This window comes from Myotis daubentonii, chromosome 5 (genome assembly GCF_963259705.1).
Source record: "Myotis daubentonii chromosome 5, mMyoDau2.1, whole genome shotgun sequence".
Lineage (NCBI taxonomy): Eukaryota > Metazoa > Chordata > Mammalia > Chiroptera > Vespertilionidae > Myotis > Myotis daubentonii.
In genome coordinates this window covers 45,958,918-45,984,528 of record NC_081844.1, presented here as the reverse complement: position 1 = coordinate 45,984,528, position 25,611 = coordinate 45,958,918, and the positions used below count along the sequence as shown (strand labels likewise).

At 37.0% G+C, this 25,611-nt stretch overlaps 1 protein-coding gene across 2 annotated transcripts in view; it reads left to right on the top strand.

Annotated features, from left to right (window-relative positions):
- The window catches only part of PDGFC (platelet derived growth factor C), a 186,934-nt gene extending 172,081 nt beyond the window's left edge, over positions 1–14,853 (top strand). For both annotated transcript variants that reach the window (XM_059697701.1, XM_059697700.1), the window contains 3 exons: positions 2,924–3,131; positions 7,832–8,049; positions 13,258–14,853. In XM_059697701.1, the coding sequence (XP_059553684.1) occupies positions 2,924–3,131; positions 7,832–8,049; positions 13,258–13,374 (543 nt within the window). In that variant the 3' untranslated portion in view covers positions 13,375–14,853. The remainder of the gene's footprint in view (positions 1–2,923; positions 3,132–7,831; positions 8,050–13,257) is intronic.
- The last annotated feature ends 10,758 nt before the right edge of the window (positions 14,854–25,611 follow it).

Genomic DNA, 25,611 nt, shown 5'->3' with positions numbered 1-25,611 from the left:
GGGGCGACCAGGCCGGCAGGGGGGTTAGTGCGGGGTGACCAAATGACTGAGCAGCAGGTTGTGTGGGGCGACCCAGCTGGCAGGGGGTTAGTGAGGGACAACCAAACGACCGAGCAGCAGGCTGCATGGAGTGACCAGGCCAGCAGAAGGGGAAGTTAGGGGCAACCAGGCCGACAGGTGTGAGCATTGGGGTGATCAGGCCGGCAGGCAGAGGTGGCTAGGGGTGACCAGGCTAGCAGAGGGGGCAGTTAAGGGTGATCAGGCAGACAGGCAAGTGAGCAGTTAGGAGCCAGCAGTCCAGGATTGTGAGAGGGATGTCCAACTGTCGGTTTAGGCCCTATCCTAAACCAGCAGTCGGGCCTAAACCGGTAGTCGGAAATCCCCCGAGTAGACCTGAATTAAAGAGGGTTCAGGCTGGGCTGAGGGGACCCTCCCCACCCCAGCCCCCATAGACGAATTTCGTGCCTCCAGTTCTTTATAAAAATCCACCCTCCCACCCTCTGTGTGCAAATAGGACTCTATACCCACAAACCCCCACAGGAGCTGGACCTGCCCCAGAGAGCAATCATCCTTTTTCAAAGTTGTGGAGCCGCTTCTGTTTTTCAAGCCATGTGCCCAGAGGACAGCCCAGGGAGGGAATCTTTTTCAAGTTGATACAATTGAGATATATGGGACAATGATGGCCCTGTTATTGAAGAAGTTTTTATGGATGAATTGGATTTCAAGGAAAGCTATTATAAATGGTAAAGATTTATTATGTGGATCACAGGGAGAAGGGTTTTGCATATGGGAGAAGGGGAGCAGCGTTTATCATGGGTGGAAGTACAAGGTCTGAGATGAATGAGACATCTGCAGTAGTTAGTGAAGAGACAAGATTGATTGGAACAAAATGTGCGTGTCTTTGATGAGCAGAGGATTAGATGGGAAAGGTCAGCAAAGGTCTAATCGTAAGGATCCTGAGTACAGTGTAAGGAATTTGGATTTCATCCCCCAGATGAGAAATCACCCTAGGCATTTGTCCAAATGCATCACATGATCAGTGATAACTTACTTTAGGTAGATTAACCCAAGGTTATACAGCATTGAATAGAAGGAATAAGGAAAGATTAAAGGAAAGGAGACAAGTTAGAAGATGCTATATACAGTACATGGTTTTCCTTATCTAGCCAAGGATCTAATGAGGATGAAAGGAAAAGCTGACTTCATAGTTGTTGTTTTTTATTATAACCTGATCTCCGAAAGGAATCCATATTTATTATAGAAAATGTTGAAAATTTGGATATGTATTCGAAAGAAAATTAAAATCACCATTCTCTTTTAAATCATAGATGAACACAGCATTTTAGGCACTGTTGATTTTTTATTTTGTTTCAATTTATGTATGTTGACATTATGGTATATGAACACTATTTTTATATAGCTTGTTATTTTTGTCATTACTACGTAGTAGGCATTTCTTTTGTTAATAAAAATTCCCAGAGAACCTCATTTTTAATGTCTATACACTATTTCATTTCACGAGTAGTGTAATTAACTATTCCAATGAATATAAATTCAGAATGTTTTCAACTTTTTGTTATTATTATTAATACTACTATAATGAATATCAATCCACATAAATGTTTTATTTTATATTTTATACTCCTCTCCTCTTTGCTACAAAAAATTAAATTACAAAATAATACAAAAACTAAGTTGAGCATTTTGTTCATTTATTTATTTTGCCTATTTTGATTTCATTCTGATAACATCCCTACCCTTAGTACATGTTAACAATTGTGGGGGAGGGGTCCTTTATGAAGATTTATTGAAATTATTGTCTTATTTTATTGCTTGCCATTTAAAATGAAGTATTTTGATCCATTGTTCTATTTTTGGGCATTTAGGTTCTTTTCAGCTTTTCTCTATTTTAAACAATGTGTGTGTGATGAATATCATTGCACATATTTTCATGTGCACAAATAAAAGGGTATAAACCTTAAAAGTGAATTACAGGGGTTGAGGACATATAAATCTTCAACTCTAGTAACTTATGTAAACTAAAGCAATTTACGCTCACTTCTGCGGGCAGCACAGAGAAATTCCAACTTACCCACATCCTTGGCAGCCCTTCCTTTTAAATGCCTGCAAATCTGATGGATGTGAAAGAGTATCTTATTTTGTTTTGCATTTTTCTGAAAACTGATGAAGTTTAGCATGTTTTATGTCTGTTGGCCATTCAAACTTCTGGTCTGGAATTTGCCCATTTTGTATTTAGTTACAGTCTTTGTCCTTTTTTTAAAATTTTTTTGGTATACTCTGGATACTAATCCTGTGAAAGTTATATCACTTGCCAAGGTATTCTTCCAGTATCTGTCTTTTAAACCTGTTTATTAAAAATTAAAAACAATTTTAGGCAAATTTATCAAAGTTATAAAGTGTGGGTTATAACTATCTTGGTTAACACTTTCTCCAAAGTCAAAAGCCTTTCAACTGCCTTTTGTTGTCATTCTTTATAAGTTAATTACTTCACATTTTTAATTCATCTGACACTCATTTGCATAACTACGCAGACATTTTCCAGATTCAGGAAAGTGAATGGTATAAAACAAACACAAATTGGGTGAACTGTCTTTATTATAGTTTCCATTTTAACTCTGTAATTGAACCCTGGAGAACTGGTTTGTTTTTTTTTAAGCAACAGGTAGCCACATCCCCCTGAGGTTTGCGGTAATGCAATTAATGTCTTTCTCATTGACTACACAGCAAATCTACGGGTGTTCATCTACATGAAGTCTTGCAGAATCACGACTCCTAACTGGAATTGAATGCGCTTTGCTTTCCCGTGTGTTTACAGCCTTGGTGTCCCGAACGTCTTGCGCAAGTCCAGAAGGGATGCATTGTCTTCCCTGAATGGTTAACGGAGGGTTGCTTTTCCTTTCAGCAAGTCACAGAGGCTGTGAGCCCTTCGGTGCTGCCCCCTTCAGCTCTGCCGCTGGACCAGCTCAATAACGCGGTCACTGCCTTCAGCACCTTGGAAGACCTTATTCGCTATCTTGAACCAGACAGATGGCAGCTGGACTTAGAAGATCTCTATAGGCCAGGTTGGCAACTTCTTGGCAAGGCTTTTGTTTTTGGAAGAAAATCCAGAGGTAAGCTCTCTCTTCAGATTAGAATCTCATTTCATTTCCTTAGCAGCTCATGTTTTGGATTCTTCTGTCATAGCTTCTAGTGAGTCGAGTTTAAAACTCTTCAGTGGTATATTTAAATAATCCATTTTCATAACATTTGAATATATTTGCATATCAAATAAGAACGCATATAAAAGAAGGCACTTCATTATCACTCAGTGAATTTGGAAGATACAAATGGATTCTTTTGCTCAATATTCTTGTCATTTTTTAATTCAAAAATATCATGCTGATGGTCTTCTATTATATTTTACAAGAATCAGTGCTTATTCAAACCTAATATACTGGGCGTATTGATTTAGAGATTCAAGAGAGATTGTCATAGCTGCTAAGGAGTCAGGTTCGGAGCTGGAAAAGGGAAAGCTCTATTGAATTCATCATCTAACCTGTCCGGGAGGGTCAGGATTGTATCAATTTCTATTTCCAAATAATATGAAAAATAACAATGGATCACCATAAAATAGAACTAGCCGTTTCCAAGAGAGAAAGCATAGTAGGAAGGAACCCACACTATGATCACTTCTCTCTAAATTTACTTTTGAAATGATCACTTTTGACCATAAGAGCATATCTCTCTTCAAGAGTGAAGGTATTGATCACTACACTTGATTCCACATGGTCAAGAAATTGAAGCTAATATTAACTGAGTTTGCTCTAAGGTTAGCTAATTTCCTAGTACCATTAGAATCCAAAAGCTTTCATATCAGACACAAATGAACATGTAATATAAATAACTGAATAATTGTAATATACCCAAAAACATCTGTTGAAGTCTGTCAGAAACATTGAAATCTGCCCTGTGTCACTTTGGAGAATAGGTTGACACTCTGTAAAATGTATGCAGAGGGAGCAGTGTTTAGTTAATTTGAGTGATTCACAGGGCCAGACTGCACCAGACTTGTTCTTCTCAATCTTGTCAGAGAGAAGCCCGCTTCCGGCCCTTTCCTGCTAAGGGTTGCAGCCCTTCTGGGCGAGGAGCTTTCATCTCAGCAGGTCACGTTCAGACTTGCCCAACCATGGTCTTTTGCTATGCCAACAGACATGGTTTCCTTTCAGCGAGATTTGAAAGCGGCGTTCAAGTCCATGGGCAGCCGAATCTTGTCCAGATGCTGAAAGCTGTTACATATTTATAAGATTTGATCTTGATGAATAACTTGATGAATAACTTACGAACAATACTTCCCTTCCCTCCCACTTCAGAACAGGAAAATGAAGATCTGCGAGGCTGGCTGAAACAGCCATGAATAGAGCCTTTGTTAGCAAATTGGAAGTAGATGATCATGCTGATCTGTAAAGAGCAGAGGGAGTAAACCAGGTTCTAAGCTCAGACCTAGTTTTTGATGGCTGATCTCAGGATTCGAGCTTAAAAATCTTCCTTCTAGTCATATGCCTTTATGCCTGTACCTCTGCACTTGGTGATCAATGATTTGGCCAGCAGCTAGCAGATATTTTTAAAAGCATCCAGCACTGAACCAGATCTTTCAAATATTCATTTAGCACTTTCCAAATTGAAGCCCTTTGCTGTTTGCCAAAACTATTAACTTTTTAAGTATACAGTAAGTGCGAGAAAAGCAGTGTATATTTTTGGAACTTTACATAAACTAAAATGCAGGTGTGGGATAACATCTATATAGACAAACCCAACTTCCCTCCCAAGAGTCTTTCTACAAAGGAATGAGGAGTCAAACGTTTAAAAGCTTCTAATTAGACATTGAAATAGATTTTCCACAGAATAAACATATCACCATGTTACCACATTCATCTTAGAAAGACCACCCTCAGATTGCATTACAGTAATAGAATATTCTTGGGCTGGATATCTCAAAAGAATGAACAACAAACAAAATAAAATGTGAGCATGGTTGTTTTTTTTCAGTCAAGCATTACCTTTTTTAGTAAAACTTGCAATATTGATGAATCTAAACAAGAAAATTTTTGAGCTCAAAATATTCATTCTTCAGAAAGACAAATTAATGAATAGATTGTCTTAGGTGATAATTTTGAAAAGGAAATAAGAAATTTCAATGCTAAGTTTTACTTTACAAAGATTTTGCAGAGGGAGGGAAAGTTCCATAATATTATAGTTAAGTGGTTTTGTGTGTGTGTGTGTTTTTAAGTATGTGTTGGGGCTTGATTTTTCTCTCCCTATCTCTTTTTCCTTTTATTATTATTATTATTATTATTATTATTATTACTTTGCCTAGAAATTCTGCACAATGTTTAAAGAATTTGTGTTCCCAATTTATAAAAACAGGACTTACTTTAATGAAGCTTAGGTGGGTTTGAAGCCTTAGAAATAGCAAGCATAATTTTCAGATATGATGACCAAATTTAAAATCCTTATTGTCTTTTTAGCCCAGAGTTGACAGCACTAATGTTTTTCTCTTCCATTATTTTCCCTTTCTTCTTCTGGTTCAGGGCTCTCATTCATACCATGCTACTACAGAAAAAAAGAAAAAAAGCATATTTTCTAAGTCAGGCTTAACTAGTACTTAAAAAGGGCTTTTGACTTTTGTGTCAAACATGATAAATGAGTGGAAGCTAAGTTGAAAGTGTGTTTAAATTTTCACATTGTAGCAGGTATCATAACTTAGTTCACTTGGGAAATCTATCTAACCTTTTATTGTGGTTAAGTAAACATTTTAAAGTGAACATATACAGTCTCATTTTCTAGTTTCATGAAATAGTGTGTTTAAAAGTATTTGAGGTAGATGAATATCCTTTCAAAGCTAAGAGCTTCATTCACATTCTAAAGAAGCATAAATCTTAAATAAGCGTCACAAATGTTGGCAACTGGCTTCTGTATGTGCATGCATGTTTTAGGTTTTCTCCCTTTCTTAATCAGATAGTAACGTCTAGAGAAAATATTCAAATAAGCTCATATGTAGCTTTAACAATAAAGAGCAGTATGTGCATGTGCTATTATTGCATCAAAATGAAATCAGGTAAAATCAGGTGACATCACTTAACCTGGGTATCTCATTAATTTTATTAGAGATAAAATGGTCTTTTATAGCACTCAAAAAAATGAACTCATTTCCCCTTAAATATTCAAAAGCTTTATTTTCACAGGATCATTTTTCAGATGAAAAGGAAATCTTTAAATGCTCAAATAAAACTGTGATTTTTCTATTGAGATGGAAAAGATAATTTTTAACTGAATAAGATGTTGAAATTAACCTATTGAATTAGCATTTCTTGGTGTTCTCCTAACTGTGACTAAGATTTTAGTCAACCAAATAGTTTATATGTTTACATTTTTGATTGCATATGCATAACTTATAAAACATCTCTGGAAAACACATGAACTCTCTTGACATTTAGAAAAATTTGATCACATATACAATATAACATAGCCAAGAAAATAAGCATTTGATTCATGGTCACCTTGTTATTTTAAAATATTGGACTTAATTTTTAAAATGGGATTACATACTCATGATTATTATTTGAAGCAATTGTTAACCAGAGAATATTTTTTCTTTTCCCTCAATTCTTGTTTATAATGTTTCCAATATTAGCAAAAGGTATTTAACTAGATTTATTACATTTTAGATAATTTTCCTAAAGTTTAATAAACCATTAATTTTATTGATGGAAAAAAGCTCTGATCAATTATATGTTATCCAAAACTCTTCAATATTATTGGAATTTTTTTATTTGAATATCTTTAAAGGGAAAAAAATCAAAGTTATAAAGCAGAAATTAAAATTATATTACAGATGCTTATCATAATTGACTATTATTTATATCTTAGATATAAATTCACATTAAACATTACATCTTATTTTGATATAATTTCACTAAAGCAGCATAATTTTGTGGTTAAAAACAATGGTTCTTTGAGAATTTACTATTGATCAAAGGATATTTTGTTTGGTCTTGACAAATAGATACTGTTTTAAAGAATAAAGCACAGCATAGCTAACCAACTTGTTAAAAGAATAGAGACAATGGCTATACATTAGACATTTCTTCCATCCTTGAGAAGAAGAATAGAAATCTGAGTTAAGTTAAATTTCAAAGGCCAGAAATTCTCAATATACCAGAAGCAGTGCTTTCCAACCACTTCTGCTCTTTTAAAATGTATCTTTCTTTTTTCCACTTCACGCTCCACTCAGCCATCTTCAAAATTTCATTTTCTTCATTTCCTTTTTACATTTTTGATTCTTTTGCCAGAAAGATTATAAGGAAGTTTTGTCGACAAGTTTCTGTATGTTGTTCTTCATTAATGGCATGAGCTTGTAATCTTTTTAAAACTTGCATTTATTTTTTAATCAAAGTATTCATTATTTGGAAGTCTATTCTTCCCTCCAATAGTCTCCTTGTTTACTTTCTTACTAAGGTTAAAAGGTGTAGCCCTCTTTTTCCTCCGTAGTTCCTATTTATAGCTCTCAACTGTTTTGTTGGCTCTGTTCTTAACATTGCACAATGGCATCTCTTTATTGGACACTAAATCATAATGAAGCTTTGTTTACTATAAAATAGAAAGTCCAACTTGCAAGCTGCACAGCTCCCAAACATAGCTACAATAAGGAGGGATATTGTCAGGATTATTGTCCATGACATAGTTTGATTTCTTTATGAAAAGAGTTCAATGGAATATATTCAAGTCCAGAGCATGAACATCTATTTTTTTTTCTTTCTTTTATGCCATGCAGTGGTGGATCTGAACCTTCTAAAAGAGGAGGTAAGGTTGTACAGCTGCACACCTCGTAACTTCTCAGTGTCCATAAGGGAAGAACTAAAGAGAACCGATACTATTTTCTGGCCAGGTTGTCTCCTGGTTAAGCGCTGTGGTGGAAACTGTGCCTGTTGTCTCCACAATTGCAATGAGTGTCAATGTGTCCCAAGCAAAGTGACTAAAAAATACCATGAGGTAGGTATATCATTTTATTTTTGGGTTCCTTTGGGTATTTTGTTGCTTTAAAAATAACAAAACAGTGTATCTGAAATGAATTTTTGTTTGGAAGGATGTAGCATTCATTAAAAAAACACACCCACAGATACACTTTATGTTCTCATTTTTTAAAAGTAGGACCTTTAACTCAAATAACCAGACATTAAATATTTTGAAAGCTTATCCTCTGATAGTACACCATAGGTGGTCAGTGAAGTTTTCCTCTCTATACAAAAAACAAAATGAGTTCTTTTATATGGTAAAATATGGGTGAAACTTTTCAACTGTTCAAAAGCTGAATGGAAATATTTTAAAGAGAAACTTGGAGATGAGTCATTGTCTAATTTGGAGAGAGAAGATCTTTGATATTTACTTTTCCATTTGAGGCAGTGTAGGCACCTGTATCCCAAGAAGACACATTCATAATTATATCCATCTTCCTGTTATTCATATTGCCCCAAAGAGCATGTTATGGAAGCTTCACCCTTTTATCTTTTTACAGAATCAAGAAAACTCCAATATTAAAACTTAGCAATTGTTGTTTTTCAGAGCCTTGGGAACCTTATAACTGATGTACTCCAAATTCTCCATGATGCTAGAATATCCCAAATTCTATCCCACTCTCTCTCTCCAAGAGCATCGTGTAGCATTCATACATTAGGAAGCAATTCCTTCTTGATGAGTCAACTTTGATTTTTACAAAACCTTTGTTCATTACACCAAGCCAAAAATCAGTCTTTTTGACTTAATTTCAATATAGCTTCATTTCAGTAGTTTATTTTTTCTACTAAATAAAAGAATCTTCAAAAGTAAACATCTGCTTAATAAGTAAAATGACTTTTTTGACTTGCAAAAGATATCAATGAAACCCTTATCTGTTAGGTAATCTAAACATGGACAGTGTCATAAGCTATACCACAACATTGTATAGCTACCCTTCAACAACATTGTGTTGGCAGCTGATAAAGTCAGGGGGGGAGGAAGCACTGGATTCCAGAAGACAATGGACCCTGTTTCCATCCTAGATCTATCTTTAACTTGTAACCATCAACGGGGTATTAAACCTCAATGAAATAGTGTAAGCTGTGAGAATTATCTGTTTTTTTCCTAGCTATGTTATTCCAAGGCAATTACTAGATTGCAATTTTCAAAAGAAAACATCCCAAACTAGAAGCCTGTGATTAAAAATAGGACAATTTACTGCCAGTACTCATGTCCTACTTCCATTTCTACACTGCATTCTTCTAATGCGCCTTGTGCCGGGAGCAGTCTCCGCTCCAGTTACAGGAAGTAGACAGTTATGAGCATGGTGGCTCAAGAAGCCCCAGCCAGGCTATGCCCAGAGGCCAGCCTGATTGCTGATCCATGAACTGGGGTATCTAGTCAAGAAGAAACCCTCCATATAGTCGTTCTTAAGCAGGTTAAATTTAAAATACCTTACAGGCCAGGCTGATACTAGAGTTGAATGGCCTAACATAAAAGGATATAATGAGATTAGGAATTAAACTTGAGTGATCTTTTCCCACCTAAAGTCATTCGATTTTGAACTATTTTAAAGCAAGTTTTTACTAAATAAAGTGCATTTGGGGACCTGATGTAGCCAACAGATCTTGGGTATATGACACCATTCTAAGAGCTATAAAATCCAGACCAGCTATATCAACCTTCTTAAGCCAGCCTCTCAGATGCTGGTTCCATGCAATGCTTTTAGTCAGATAAACCAGTCCTCCGTGAAGCATATCCTCTTCCATGCTATACTTTTAAATTTATTTTCAAATAACATTAGTTGTAGGGTTATGCAGGAAGTTGCCAAAGAGTTTGTAAAATCTGTTTTAAAGTCTCAGGTAAAACTTGTGTGGGGAAAGGCTGTGGACACTGCTTATTGGATCTCTGGCCTTCCAGAATGGCAATGATCCATTACGCACTAGTCTTTGGGTGGGGTTGGTTACATATGCATTATATATAGGCACACGTATATACCTTTATGTGTGTAATTCAGCGGTTCTCAACCTGTGGGTCGCGACCCCTTTGGCGGTTGAACAACCCTTTCACAGGGGTCGCCTAAGACCATCCTGCATATCAGATATTTACATTACGATTCATAACAGTAGCAACATTACAGTTATGAAGTAGCATTGGAAATGATTTTATGGTTGGGTCACAACATGAGGAACTGTATTTAAAGGGCCAGAAGGTTGAGAACCATTGGGTAACTAGATGGCCATCGAGTGTAAGTTTCCCACACCCCTAAAGTGTGTATGTATAGCAATATCATTGCCTTGTCACCTGCTTCAAATTTCTCATAAATAGCTCCAGTAATAGCCTTGTCTTAATTTTTTATCATTAATTTTTCTTTGGTCATCTTTTTTATAAAAGATCAAATTACTCTGAAAAAAGTAGGGGGTGCATTTGATGTAATTCATCATTCCTGAGCCCTGTATTTTTCTTAGTTTTATATTTTGGAAATAAGTTCTGAGTCTAATACTACTCCTGAATAAATGAAATTATTTTTTATATATAACTTAAAATATTATTGATATTTTATATTAGTTGGGCTTTCATTCTTTTTGATGAGCATTGTTCTCATTTACACTTTGAAGATTTTTCCACCTCATGGAGAAGGCAGAAGCAAAGACAGAGCTTAAAAGTTCTAAGTTTTCTTTCCTTCATCTCTACTATACCAGCTTTACCATCTCTACTATACAAGTATTATCTTGTTTACCTTGTTTATATCTTCATATATCTAATTTCATTTTTCATAATTTAAAGTATAGTCTTTTTTATGCTTAGATCTATTTATTTGGGATGGAAATATACCATTCAATTGACTTATTCTAGTAATGAGTCCCATCCTCCAAGGTTCTATGACACCCCAAAATGTAAGGCCACTTTGCATACTTTGGGCAATGATACCTGTGCCTCTATTCCTTGATGGTTCCTTCTGTACCTAATCTTTTCCTTTCCACTGGTTTTAGCTTTACCCTGGATTATTTTTTCATGTGCTTGCATTTAGAGTTTGAAATGCTCCCTCAAAATTTTGTGAGATATTCTTCTGCTTGTTTTTTTCTTCTGGTGTCCTAAACTGTGTCCTGAAAATCCAATGATCATCTTTCATATTATCTGGGACCTGCTGGTCATGGTCCAAGTCTAACTTTCTCTTCACAAGTTAGAACTTTCAAACAGAACCGAGATAGAAAACAATAAGTATGGTCCCACCACCTTGTGTAAGAATTTCTTATCCAAGACTTCAACATCACTAGGACATAAAGAGATTATTCTTCTATCTGATCTCCACAAACATCCATGGATGAAGACTGGGTGTGTGTGTGAGAAGGGGCTTTTGTTTGGTGAATGCACCTTGACATAAGCACTGCTAGGGGGTGGAAGGGTTGTAAGGTTGCAGCTTAGCCTGTTAGGATGGCATATGGTAGCCTTCCTTACCTTTCCCTTTCATAGTAATTTTTCCCCTGCCAACTGGGAAAATGTATACACGTGGAGATAGGAATTAAAGACATTGGCTATGCCAATACTGCAATTTATCTGTCTTCCTAACCACATTAAAATAGTACATTTTTAGTCATTTTTATTCTAGCATTATGAAATGTAATAAAAATCTAACTTAGAAGCTGACTATTTCCCATAGTTATTTTAAGACTTGCAGTTTATCTTTCTGCAAAGAAAGTTACTAAGTAAATAGAATGCATGACTAGGTATATCTGAGTCTTCATAAAATTGTTATCTGTTGCCCTAATAATTCATATTTGGCCGAAGCACAAACACAGGCTATGCCACTTATTCTCTCTAAGCTTCTGTTCACTCATGTGCAAAATAGGGGGAATAGTTATAAATTACTTCATGGAATGCTTGTGAGTTAAAGTCTGTAAAATCCTTATTATAGTGGCTAGCACTCATAAGCATTGAAAAAATGTTAGCTAATTAACCTTCGGTATGACCACATTCTCCAAATGAGTTATACATTCTTTTTTTTTTCTTCTTATTTTAATCTTTAAGAAGAACAGTCATAAGACTTGACTTGTGCCTTTTTGGATTAATGAAAATGTCCAGGAACTTTTAGAAGTTGCTCTATGAAGTTATCTGCGTCATACCCAGAGAGCAGAGACACTAGACAACTTCATGTTATTATGTGCTCTAGGGTTTGTTTATAATTCAAACATAAATTATAAAAAAATGTATCATTTCTATTATAAGAAATAAAATGTAATGCACATTAAATAGATCATTCTTTTCAAGTACATCAGGTAGTCTTTTATAAAATACACTAGAGGCCCAATGCACGAAATTCCTGCAAGGGGCTTGGCCCTCGTAGCCCCAGCTTCATCTGGAAGGTCGCCCAGAAGGGCATCTGGAGGGATGTCTGGTCTAATTAGCATACTAAGCTTTTATTATAGAAAGCTATGTCCTTTTGTTGTGTTGAAAAGAATTATGCTTAGGATCACTGTCTATTTTGCCGTATATTTTAATAAAAATCCCAGCAACCCAAACTGCAAGTAACTAAGTAACTGCATTAAATAGAGCCATTACTGTCATTGCCAAATCTCCGTATACTGCACAGTAGGACCCAGCTGCAGAAAGTTAGCTGTGACAGAGGCTGATGTCTCTGAAGTACATCTAATCCATCTCATCAAGTTTATAGAGGACTTGAGGTGTAGCCAAGAAAATTAATGAGTGGCATAATTGAGCAAACTCAGCTGCAGAGCGATCATGTTTCTTTTCACAGTACCGCAGTGCTTGTGTGTATTGCTTCAAGCATAAATATTTGTTAAATGTGCGAACAAATGAGTGACTGAAAGAAACTAACAAACAGAAAAATTAATCGTGCCATAGTGGTTCCAAAATACATCACCAAGGTGAAATTTCTCCGTATTGTTAAATGAGTAAAATAAAGTGTGCAAGGTGACTCTTTCCATGTAAGGACTGTTCTTTATTCTGAAGCAGCACCCTTCCAAATTGTTGGTATTGAAATAGCCTTGCTTTCATGAAAATTGATCATGTATGATTTTTTTGAGGGGTGGGGGGTTATATTCATAATGCCTTTACTAAGAAAAAACAAAATCTATAGATCTTTGCTGGGCCCACATTTTTTTTTCCTGAAATTTTACTTGTCTGTGAACCCATACAGGATAGATACTGATTGATTTTAACGGTGGTTTACATTGTTCCCTTCAGGTCCTTCAGTTGAGACCAAAGATTGGTGTCAGGGGATTGCATAAATCTCTCACTGACGTGGCCCTGGAGCACCATGAGGAGTGTGACTGTGTGTGCAGAGGGAACGCCGGAGGATAACGCATCGCCACATGCCGCCTTCGCCCGGCAGCGCAGCGCAGCGGCTGGCTCTGTTCTAGAACTGATGCGTTACCGCCATCCATAATCTCAGTTGTTTGCTTCAGGGACCTTTCAGCCTACAGGATTTACAGTGTGTTCTGAAAGAGGAGACGCCAACCGGAATGAGGAGTTGTGCAACAGCTCTCTTGAGAGGAGGCCCCAATGACAGGGAAAAGGTCTCCCGGCATGGAAAAAATATTAAATGTTGTAGATCACTAGCTAGTTACAGAGTTACCATGCACTTACTCAGCTGGCTGTGTTCTATGTTTCAGTTGTCTTGATATGACTTAGTTAATGTCAGTACAGGAAGGAAATGAGTGCAGATGGGCACCTGATTCTATTGCCTTGCTTATTAACTCTCAAGCTCCATATTCTGGGCCTAAAAATCACAGAAATCTGGAATTTTTCCCTTATAGTCACATGTTTAAACCAGAGTGTTCTATGGCCTACAAACTTGGTTTTGGGGAAAAAAGGAACTATGTTGCTATAAATCAAACTTTTGTCCTGTTGATAAGAAAGACTGGATTTTCCATATTTCTTATAAAATATTTCTATCATTTAGAAGACACGAACTACATTTCATGGTGTGGAAGAGACAAACCTGAAAAGAAGAGTGGCCTTACCTTCACTTTATCTATAAGTTGGTTTATTTGTTTTATTGTGTACATTTTTATATTCTCCTTTTGACATTATAACGGTTTGCTTTTCTAATCTTGTTAAATATATCTATTTTTACCAAAGGTATTTAATATTCCTTTTTTATGACAACCTAGATCAACTATTTTTAGCTTGGTAAATTTTTCTAAACAGAATTGTTATAGCCAGAGGAACAAAGATTATATGAAATATTGTTGCTCTGACAAAAATACATGTATTTCACTCTTAGACGGTGCTAGAGCTTAGATTAATTTGCATTTTAAAATATTGAAATGGGAAATAAATAGAATTTGGTACATTGTGAACACTTTTGAAGATAAGTAAGTGATCATATCCTCCACTCCTATTATTAGAGATGCAAATAAAAAGTGACATAGGGACATAGGGAAATAGAAATCGGATCCATCATTACTCACCGCGAACCCTTATTGTGGGAAGCGCGAGCCTAGCTCAGAAGAACACAAAGCACCTTGAAAAAAGAGACTCCATGGCTTCCTGAGAAGCTCTGCTGTCCTGTAGGAACACATCCTATTTATTGCGATGTTCTGGTTTTATTCTCTTGAAACTCTGTCCCACACGCTTGTATAAATACATGGATATTTTAATGTACAGAAGTATATCCCTTAACCAATTCACATATTGTACTCTTTGGCAATTGAAAAGGAAATTGGTAAAATACTTGCTTGTAAATGCTTAATATTGTGCCTAGGTTATGTGGTGGCTATTTGAATTAAAAATGTATTGAATCACCAAATAAAAGAATGTGGCTATTTTGGGGAGAAACTTGAGTGTGTGTGTGTGTGTGTGTGTGTGTGTGTGTGTGTGTGTGTAAGATTTGTCTCTGAAACTCCCAGTACGTGAGAAGTGATAAAATTTCTTGTTACCATAAATTTTCATTAAGCAAAAGTGTATGTCAGTTTAGAAGACAAGTAATGAAGTGGCTATTTCTATTGAGGCTTCTCTGTCTCTTGTCTCCAATGCTTTTTAAAAAAATAAATATGTTTGTTGATTTTAGAGAGGGAGGGAGAGGGAGAGAGATAGAAACATTAATGATGAGAAAGAATCATTGATTGGCTGCCTCCTGCATGTCCCACACTGGGGATAGAGCCCATAACCTGGGCCTCTGGCCCCACTAGAATGGAACTGCGACCTCCTAGTTCACAGGTTAACCCTCAATGACTGAGCCACGCCAGCCAGGTCTCCAATGCTTTTCAGCGGTAGTTTCCTTTTTCTTACTGGTCTGGATACTTATTTCTGGTCAGTTAAATTGCAAATGACTTGAAAGTTGCCATGTGACTTGTGAAATGCTTAATGATCGATTATATAGTAATATAAAGCTGGAGAAAAAAACAGTCCTGTAACTTGCCACTCATGTTTTAATTTTCAGTGGCAAATCCTAACTGGGGTAAGCCTGAATGTATTTGGCAACTGGATTGATGTATTTTCCATAAGACACTGCAAGGTGTGAATCCCCAATTTCAATTGTAGATTTCTATTTGAGCTGATGTCTTATCTCTGCCTTTCAACTTGCCAGAGACAGGAGGACCCAGAGCCTTGCTGTCCTCAGACACTTCTTCTAAGCAGTGCTCTTTTTTGGGGTACTTTTCCATCTGGCAATCCTACCCTGCACACAAACACATGAAAAGCAAATGAATAAAATGAACATTCATGTTTTGTCTTATTGCTTTACCTTCTCAGGGTTTTGACCCAGTCTTATGAAGCTTACTAGATACAGCTTACCTGTGCGCCACTGAAAATACAGTGCCCCATATCTCTCTCTTGGCAATTCATAACTCATTGAAGTAGTGAAAACTCCTTTAAATCTTACAATAAATGACCCATGTAATGGTTTAAACCAGCATTTCCAACTTTTGAATGAAACATCTTTCCCTTTGTTTTTTTAATATTTATTTTATTTACATATAAAATGTTGAATAGAACATCTTTCCTTTCTGTTTGTTTTTAATATTTATTTTATCCTACATAATAAAAGGCTAATAGGCAAACAGACCAAACAGTGGAACAACCGAACAACTAGTCTCTATGACATGTGCTGACCACCATGGCGTGCACACAGAACATAGTGGGTGTCAGCTTCTCCACCTCCCCATGCCCCTGAGGGGTGATCAGGGCTGGAAGCCACCACCCTCAACTGCTGCTGGCAATGGCCCTGCTCACACCTGCTGACGGTGCCAGAGATGCCACTCACACCCATTGCCAGCGCCTGGTGCTGGTCCCGATCGCCCCTGAGGGCTTCTCCACCTCCCTCTGCTCATGAGGGGGGATCGGGGCAGCAGCCTCTGCTTGCACCCATTGACAGCCCCAGTCCCGTTTACACCCCCTGCTGGCACCAGCCCCAATCACTCCACGCAGTCAGCAGGTGCAAGCGGGGCTGGCACCGTCAGCATGTGGGAGTGGCAGTGGCGGTAGCGGGGCTGCTGGCAGACAGGGAACTGGGGGCCACAGCGGGAGGGGCTGAGCGGGGGTGTGGAGGATGGGCCAAGACTGCTCCTGGGCCCACAGCAGCCTCACAGCCCACAGTTCCTTTCAAGGTGCACAAATTCATGCACTGGCCCCCTAGTTTACATATAAAATGTTGAAAGACAAAGGAAATTATTCTATAAAGGTAGTAGTGCCACGTACTCTTGCCAGTCAGTGGGTGAAAAAGGTGTGAGGTATAATAAATACTTAATACTTACAATTTTGACTGTGCATTTTATTTCCCATCAATGGCACATGTGACTATAATTTCTCAGAATCCCAAAAAAGTATTAGTTATATTTACCTCAAACTGTTTTGTATGTGTGACATATGCCTTCATCCCTGAGGGATGAACTGCTTTGCCTAGTGATTTTATAAAATAAAAGAGGCAGCTTAACTGGCAGATATCAGGCTTTTATGTCTATATTTTTCATTTCCACATCTCATCCCCTTTCTCATCTAATAATCATGTGCACTTTGAAAAGATATAAATAGCAGTAATGAGAATCTACACCGAAAGCATGACTCCATTTCTTTATACTTGTGGCTGGGTTTAAGGAATGAGAGAAAATACAAATCTTACTTAATATCACTTAATATCAGACACTTAATATCATGTAATACCCTTTTCTCCAAAAGCATTGTGATATTTAAAACTATTTTAATTACTTCTGATAAATCTCATTAAAACTCATAAATATCATAACCCTTTACATTCATAGGAAGGAGTAGAAAAATGAAAATAAAATAGCTCATTTGCTTTACGTTCTGTTTTTCCTTTATGCGTCATATGTAATTAATCAGTAAGTCCACCCATCAACTTTGCCTTTTCAATTCCTCTTGTGTTGGTGCCTATCTCTCCATTTCTGTAGCTGCTGTGCTGATTTAGACCCTCATGCCTCAGCCCCATTTTACTGCAATAACCTTTTCCACATTTCCTGCCTCCCGTCTCACTCCCCTCTGATCCACCCTCTGCACCACTAACAGAAAGATCATTCAAACAAATCCCATTGTTGTCAGTTGAGTGGAAATTTTACAATGGAACTCCACAAGACTGGATTTTAATTCTTTGCATGGCGCTCAACATCCATCATCTCATTTCTGCTCATTTTCCACCATCAAGCCTAATCTATAGCTCTGGTGATCCTTGCGTTTTCCTGAAAACACCTGCATTCCCTCACATGTCTGCGGACACATACTGCATTCTCTTCGGGTCCCTATTCCTACACGTGGCTACTCAGTAATTTCTCCCAAGTCTCAGCCGAAAGGTCACTCTTCAGTGAAGCTTTTCTTCCTTAATTGCCGCCAACAGCCGTGGGCTGCACTTCTCCTGTGCTCCGAGAAGAATGTTTCCCTCATAAATATTGTCATACTGCAGTATGACCAGCCCTCATTTTGATTTCTCATTAGGCTTTTAGTCTAATGAAATAAGTGATTTAAAAAAAACATACAGCACTCAGCTCTAGCTGGTTTTGCTCAGTGGATAGAGCATTGGCTCGTGAACTGAAGGATCCCGAGTTCAATTCCAGTCAAGGGCATGTACCTCGGTTGCAGGCTGAATCCCAGGCCCGGGTTGGGGTGTGTGCAGGAGGCAACCAATTGATGTGTATCTCTCTGTCTCTCTGCCTCCCGTCCACTCTCTCTAAAAATAAATGGAAAAATATCCTTGGGTAAGGATTAACAACAATGACAACTATATATATATATATATACATATATATATATATATGGTTTTTTTCACCGAATATGACATCAGGAACTCTGGAGTTCCAAAATATCTCTGAGTTTCAGCTACCTAATCTGTAAAATGAAGGAGGTAATCCATGGGAGCTGGTACTTTTTAGTTCTAATCAGTTCAGTCTACTGGTTATGTTGGGGCACCTACCAACAGGATAAAAATATCTGTTCCTTGTAATGTGACACCATTTCCCCCTCTCTCACAATGCTTTGAAACTAAATGTTTGGTTTTCCATGTAATGATTTTCTTACCAACCATATCTCATATATCACTTCTTTTCAGAGTTAAAGAGATTTACTAATTCATTCTAGTATTATTCAGATTTTGGATACTTATTTACTAGTATGATTACATTTTCTGAGATAGAATTTGAAAGTCTTTAAAATGTGAACATATAGACATATGAGTAATTGTGATTCATAATCTCCTCATCGTTTACTTCTTGACTCACTTTGTATCATCAAACCTAACATAGAGTTCTAGTGAGTACTCACAGCTTCCTGAAAACACGGTACAGAATTCCCACGCATCCCTGTGTCAGCACATGCTATGTTCTTTTTTTGGAGCACTGTTCCTACACTTACCTATTTCAACCATTTCCTTTCCTGTCTATTACATTGTTAATTACATGCTTTTGTGCTCTGCCTGAGCATTCAGAGCTACCTACACCAAATCCAATTTCTTTCATAACTGCTAAGCCATTATGGTAAATCTATTCAGTATAAATCTATGTAAAATTTAAGAAAGAGATTCAGTATTAGGGTGGGATGTGTATGTTATAAAATTAATAAATAATTATTTTTAAATTATATATACAATCCCAGTTGATTTTTAAATGAAGAAATTACAAAGCTCTTTTTAAAATTCATATGGAAATTCAGGGGGCCAAAAATAGCCAAAAAGTTATGAAAAGTAATGACAAAATTGGATGATTCCCAATATCAAAATTTACTATTAAGTCATAGAAATAGCATGATAAGTTTTATGAGTTTAAACATACAAAGCAATGGAATAGAATTGAGAGTCCAGAAGTAAAACCTCCATTTATGCACTTGGTGAAAGAATATTCTTTTCAACAAATGTTGCTACAACAACTGGATATTCAAAATGTATCTAGGACAACTGTATGTGCAAAAAAATAAATTTGGACTGTTTCCTCATACCATATACAAAAATTAACACAAAATAATTCAAAGATAAATGTAAAAGATAAAACCATGATCTCTTAAAAAGACATGTAGGATAAAATTCTGATGACCTTAATTTAGACAATATTTCTCAGATATGACGCCAAAAGAAAAAAAATAAACCGGACAGTATCAAACTTAAAAGTTTGTGTGTTTCAAGGACACTATCAAGAAAATTAAATAGATAACCCACATAATGGGGGGAAATATTTGCTGTTCATATATCTAATTACAGTCTTGTATCTACATTATATAAAGAACTCTTATAAATCAACAATAAAAAGGTAATTAACTCAACTGAAAAGTGAGCTAAGGCTTCTGAAGTGCTTGCATAGTTGGGTTTGCCCCCTTTGACTCCTGCCATCACTATGTGAAGAACATGCTGCAGAATGCTCACTGGTCCCAGAAGACACCTGCTGCAAATCTGAACCCAATAATGCCATGGAGTCAAGTCCCGTTGAGTCCAGGCAACCCACAGAAGGTTGGGTGAGCAATGAATGATGCATGTTGTAAGATCCTGTGATTTTGTGGGTGTTTGCTATGCAGAATTATTTGGCAGTGGTTGACTAATAGGTATTATTTAATTTAAAATGAGGTCCTATCATGCCTCTTTAGTGAAACTTTTCACTTTACTTGGAACGTGTATAGTATTGATTTACTTTTAAGAAAAAAAAGAGGGAATTAGCTCTCAGAAAATTTCGCCCATCTTTTCAAAAATCATCCTCAATGTTGTTTATTATATTATTTATTGTTTGTTTTAAAAAACATTAAATTAAGTGCATTGGGTAATTTTCTTCTGTAGGTTATTTTTCTTTCCAAACTTTGTTCTCCCTCTCTCTCTCTCTCTCTCTCTCTCTCTCTCTCTCTCTCTCTCTTTCTCTCTTCCTTTTTCTTTTTTTAACATAGGTTATTTGCACAATTCCCATGCTTACAATTTTTTTTCTGCTCATTTCCATAATGCAGGGTTTGTGTCCAGGCTACTGTGTACTCCGCCACCGTTTACTCTGATGTGGGAAAGGTGAATTCTTGATTTGCCTTTTTACTTCTCTAAAACTTGTTTGCCAAAGGGAACTACAGTGTAAGGATTACATGTTACATTCTGTTTATTTTTCTGTTTCTTTGGAGAAAGGGGATTGAGAGCACTTGCAGGAATGTTCCACCTTTGATGAAAGAATTCTGCTTGGCTCTCCTGTAAGCTATCTTTTGCTGGGATTCACTCTGGTAGAAGCATGCATCTATTCTTCATGAAGTGGGGAAAGAGGGCAGATGAAATAGGTTTCAGATCTGACTCATAACTCAGCCTGAAGGCCTTGAGGCTATGCTTTCATTTGAGGGCATCAGTCCCCACTTTTTAATTTCCATGTTTCATCGGAATCTGCCCAGAAACCATATCCCTTGCCCTTCTACACACAGCAGAAAAAAACTAATGGTATCTCCTCTGACTGCCTCTCTTCAAAGTTAGCCATGTTAGTGAGGGGACTTAGGATTTCATGTCAGTATTATAAAAGGAATGAGAATGATCCTGGGCTTCATGCTGAGCTACTCTTTTATTTGTAAAGCATAAGGTGTGCCTTTTCCATCAGATGCTATTAGCCCATGAACTGTGTGTTGGAATTTTGCTCCTGTGACCTAGCTCTCCTTCTCTGTTTTATCCTGAAAACAGAAACCATTTTAATATTATAATTTTTTATGATTCTAACAATAATTTAAATGTTGCATACATTTTTATATTTTGCTACTGAAGTAAGCTATGTCCATTTTTAGACTTACAAACTAAATATTATATGGTGCTATAAATGAGTTCATTCCATCTTGCTACAGATTTCATGTAAAATGTTATTAACACTACTCAGTACTGGGTGGGTTACAGATAGTCTGCCCACTTTTAAAGAAAGCTTAGATCTCACCAGTTCTCATTTGTTGTGAGATAAACGTTTCCACAAACTCAGGTAGAAAGTACAATAATTTTTTAAACTAAATTTAAAACAATTTTGTTTTTTAATCTCCTGCTTTGGAAAAATAAAATTATTATAGGTCTTGTAATCATCTTAAATTCATTTAATAATGAAATAATTTACTAAAATTTAACTCTGTTTAAAGAGCTAAGTATTAGTCCCTTAAGTGATACCTCCAATATAAATCAAATTTATGACAGCCCACCAAACAGTATTTGCATTTCCTGTTAACCAAGAGACATCACAGAAAAAAAAATCAGTTTAATAGTTATTCAAAGAAGTTCTTGATGGACTTACTGACAAACAACTAGCTCCAATGATATCCTCAGATAGACAGATGTATACAAAATATTTTTGTATGAAATAGCTTAGTTTCTGATGTAACTAAATGTCTATGTATTTAATAAGAGGCAATAGGAAGATTTTGAGAAGCAATCCCCTCCAAAATCTAAAAAATAAGAGGTATTCCTATTGTTTCATATTTGATTTGAACAAGGAATAAAAGCAGTATCTCCTCATCCAGATATATTTTTTCTTTTTTAAAATATATTTTTATTGGTTTCAGACAGAAAGGGAGAGGGAGAGAGAGATAAAAACATCAATGATCAGAAAGAATCATGGATCGGCTGCCTCTTGCACACCCCACTGGGGAGACTGAGCCTTCAACCCAGGCATGTGTCCCAACTGGGAATTGAACAGAGACCTCCTGGTTCATAGGTTGGCACTCAACCACTGAGCCATGCTGGCCGGGCCAGATGCTTTTTTTTTTTTTTTTTAAGATAATACCTATGGTACTGGTTATCTTCCAAATTTCCAGACCAGCAGTCTTAATTTTTCAAATGATTATTCACCGATCAGCAACTGCATGTATATGTATCTATTACAAGGAGAGCAGGAATTGCATGAATAATTTATTGACTAGAGTTTGATGTGCTTTGTTTTCTGTCCTAAAGCTGTGATCTGAAAACTTGGTTTATAGAATGTGAACAGAAACTAGGGAGAGGGCGGAGTGTACTTGTTTCAGCTTAGCTCATCAGAATCCTGGAGGCTGAGCGGCTACTGGGCTTTACCACTGTGAGAAGAAACGAATGTTAAGCAAAAAGTATAAATTGAAGCAGCTTAAATTGACCAATTTGATGTTGAATATCTTTTGAAGTCTTCTGGAAGACACGATAATTCAACCAATGAATTTTGATTACCATTATCTATTTTGATGGCTTAATGTGAATGCTTTACTAAATCAAAAGCTTACTGTATTACATAAGACGTATCTGTTTATTGTGTCATCATTGTGGAATAAAGGCATATAAACTGTTTTTAACAAGACTTAAGTCTTGTTGCAGTTTTAATTGGTATGGTAATAAATCATAGTGATTTGTTTTTAAACTGTCGTTTTCCCAAAGATATTTAAAGCCTTTGTAATGATTACTTTTGTGGGAAGTTTTTAATCTCAATTTTTGCAGCTGGAGATTGAGTCAGGAAGTGGGAATGTGACATGACTGAATAATTGTTCAACATCACACACATGAAGAAAATCATGAGGTTCATATTTGGTTTCTTTTCAAGGGAGAAGTCAAAGTATTTTGCATGCTCATGCATCTGCTTTTAAGATTAGCCTACGGATAAACCAAGCCTAAGTTCTTTCTATGAAGCAAGCTTTATTTTTTGTCTTGGAGTGTATCAAAGGTGTTTCCCAATATATATTTTGGAAAACCTAGATCATGGGTACCCAGCCAAATCCTGGAATCAAAACAGGTTATGAAATCCTCTACCCTCCATCCCCAAACTAACTTTTTCCATTAATCACATTGAGGATAATGGGTCAACTTGTCCGCCACCTTGCCATTACCACTGATCAGCTTCAGGTTCAAAGATAGTTAAATACTCTGACAAGGGAAGGCTTGAACATTTCAGCCCAGCTCCTCTCCTCCTCAGGTTTCCCAGGTAGTCCTCAATTCCACAGTTGTGCCTTAGGATTAAATTCATTCATAACTAGCCTAAGATCTCACATCCAGTGATTGCTCAAAAAGAACTTTGCATAAATAAATGTTAAGCCAATATCCAAATTACTTCTCTAGGTAATAATTTGCAGCTATTTAATCATGTGAAATCTATGGTTAAGTCCTCGATAGTGTCCTAATATTATTATAGATGCAAATCCCTACCTAATATGTCTCAAAAACCCACCCCTGGGGAAAGGGGAGGGGGTGACACTAAATTTCTTTTTTGTTTGCTTAACAAGTTGACCATAAAATCCACCCCCAGAATTAAAATTTGTATATAATGACTCCAGATTTTGAATGTAAAGGTTAATTGGATTTTAAAATGACAGTTGTCAAGTCTTTAATGCCAAAACCAGATTTACAGTATAACCTGAGTGTTACCTATAAACTTCTACCTCTTTTCTTCATGTGTTAAATCAGTGAATAGTTTAGACTACGTGATCTCTAAGATTTCTCCCAGCACTTACTTCTAAAGCTTAGTTTGAAAACATTCACAGAGAGGGAAGACACTACTCCCTGAGTTGGGATTCTGTCGAACAGTTCAAAAAACACATCTGCCTTCCCAGAACTTCCCTTCGGTAGTCCAGGTTCTGACCTGTGCAGCAGTTAAGATTATCTTCTTCAAATATTAAAAGACAACTGAACACTCCTCCTATATGTTGCCTTCTGCAAGCAAAGCTTACCGGTGCTCATCCCATACCTCTCGTGCCAGGGCTTGGTTATTGTGTTCTGTGTGCTGACCATGTCACCTGAAATTGCATCACAGATCACGAAGGGCGCTGAGACTAGAGCCTCCTTTGACCTGGATGAACTGCTCCTATGAAAGCCCCCTATGGTTGCATTCATTAGCAGGTCTAGCACCTGATAATCAAAGTGAGGTTGACACACTAGTATCAGCATTACCTGGAGTTTGTTAGACGTGCAGAACTTTGGGCCCCATCACAGACTACCCGAATTGGAATCTGTATTTATCAAGCCTCCTAATGATTCATGTCCTCGGTAACGTCTGAGAAACACTGATATAATATAGTTAGCCAAGTGCTGGTGTACAAGGAGCTTACAGTCAATGACAACCACTAGCTATTTTACAAGCCAGAACTTCTGAACTCCTTTGATGACAAAACTGACTCTGAAAAAGGAATGTATGATAGTACATTGAATAGCTGTCTGTATATACGTGTGCTTCTGCTGGGCACCCTTTCTTGAAGCTATTTCGTTTTTTTGTTACCAAGATTGCCTTGACTCTTGATTCTCTCCTATGATCTGAACATTGCATGTCAGTCTCCTGTGCTGATTTCTGTCTACCTACCCTTGGCTCTTCCCTGACTCAACCCCTGTACTTCCATGACTTCAACTACCACTCACAGGCTGGTCATGTCACACTCCATAACTCCAAGCCAGCTCAGTTCAACTGAATATCTACCTGAATGCTCTATAAGTAATAAATCAAATAGAATTTACCCTACCTACTGTCTCTCTCACACCTTCTGTTAGTTAATGGTATTTATCAAGTTAGTAACTTGGGGATGATCCTGAAACTCCATCTCCCACCCCATTGTACATCTATCAACCATCTAACACTGCCAATTTTATTGTTGAATCGACCCTTTCTGTCCCCACTTTCACTGTCTCAGTTTAGACCAGCACTGTCTCTCAAGCTTAATGATCAATTTCTTAACCCATCTGATCTTTCCTCTTGCCCATTTTTACTCTCTGTACTATCTCTGCCCATTTAGTAGCCCCTTCTTGCACCAAACACACAAAAGACTTATTTCTACAAAGATGCATCTGAAACACATATCGCTCCCTTCCTCAAAACTCTCCTATGTCACATCACACAATGAAGTTCACACAGCTTTACGGTGATCCTGGTCCTGACACTCTACTGAGCGTAGTCTTTCAGTTGCTTTTTTCCCCCACCATGCATTGCCTCATCTTAGTACTGAGTCTCCTCTTTTCTTTGCTTGCAAAAACCGATTATTCATCCTCCCAGACTCCTGCAATGCTTTCACAGATGTTTAATGCTTCTCTTGAGTGTATGCTCCATACATGGCCTTATACAACAGTCGTGCTGTTTTGCAGGACCTTGGAGTCAACTCTCAGTTCTGGCACTAACTGCATGACTTTTGGCCATGTATCATTCATTGTGATCTCCCCCCCACCCCTTTCTCAAGTGG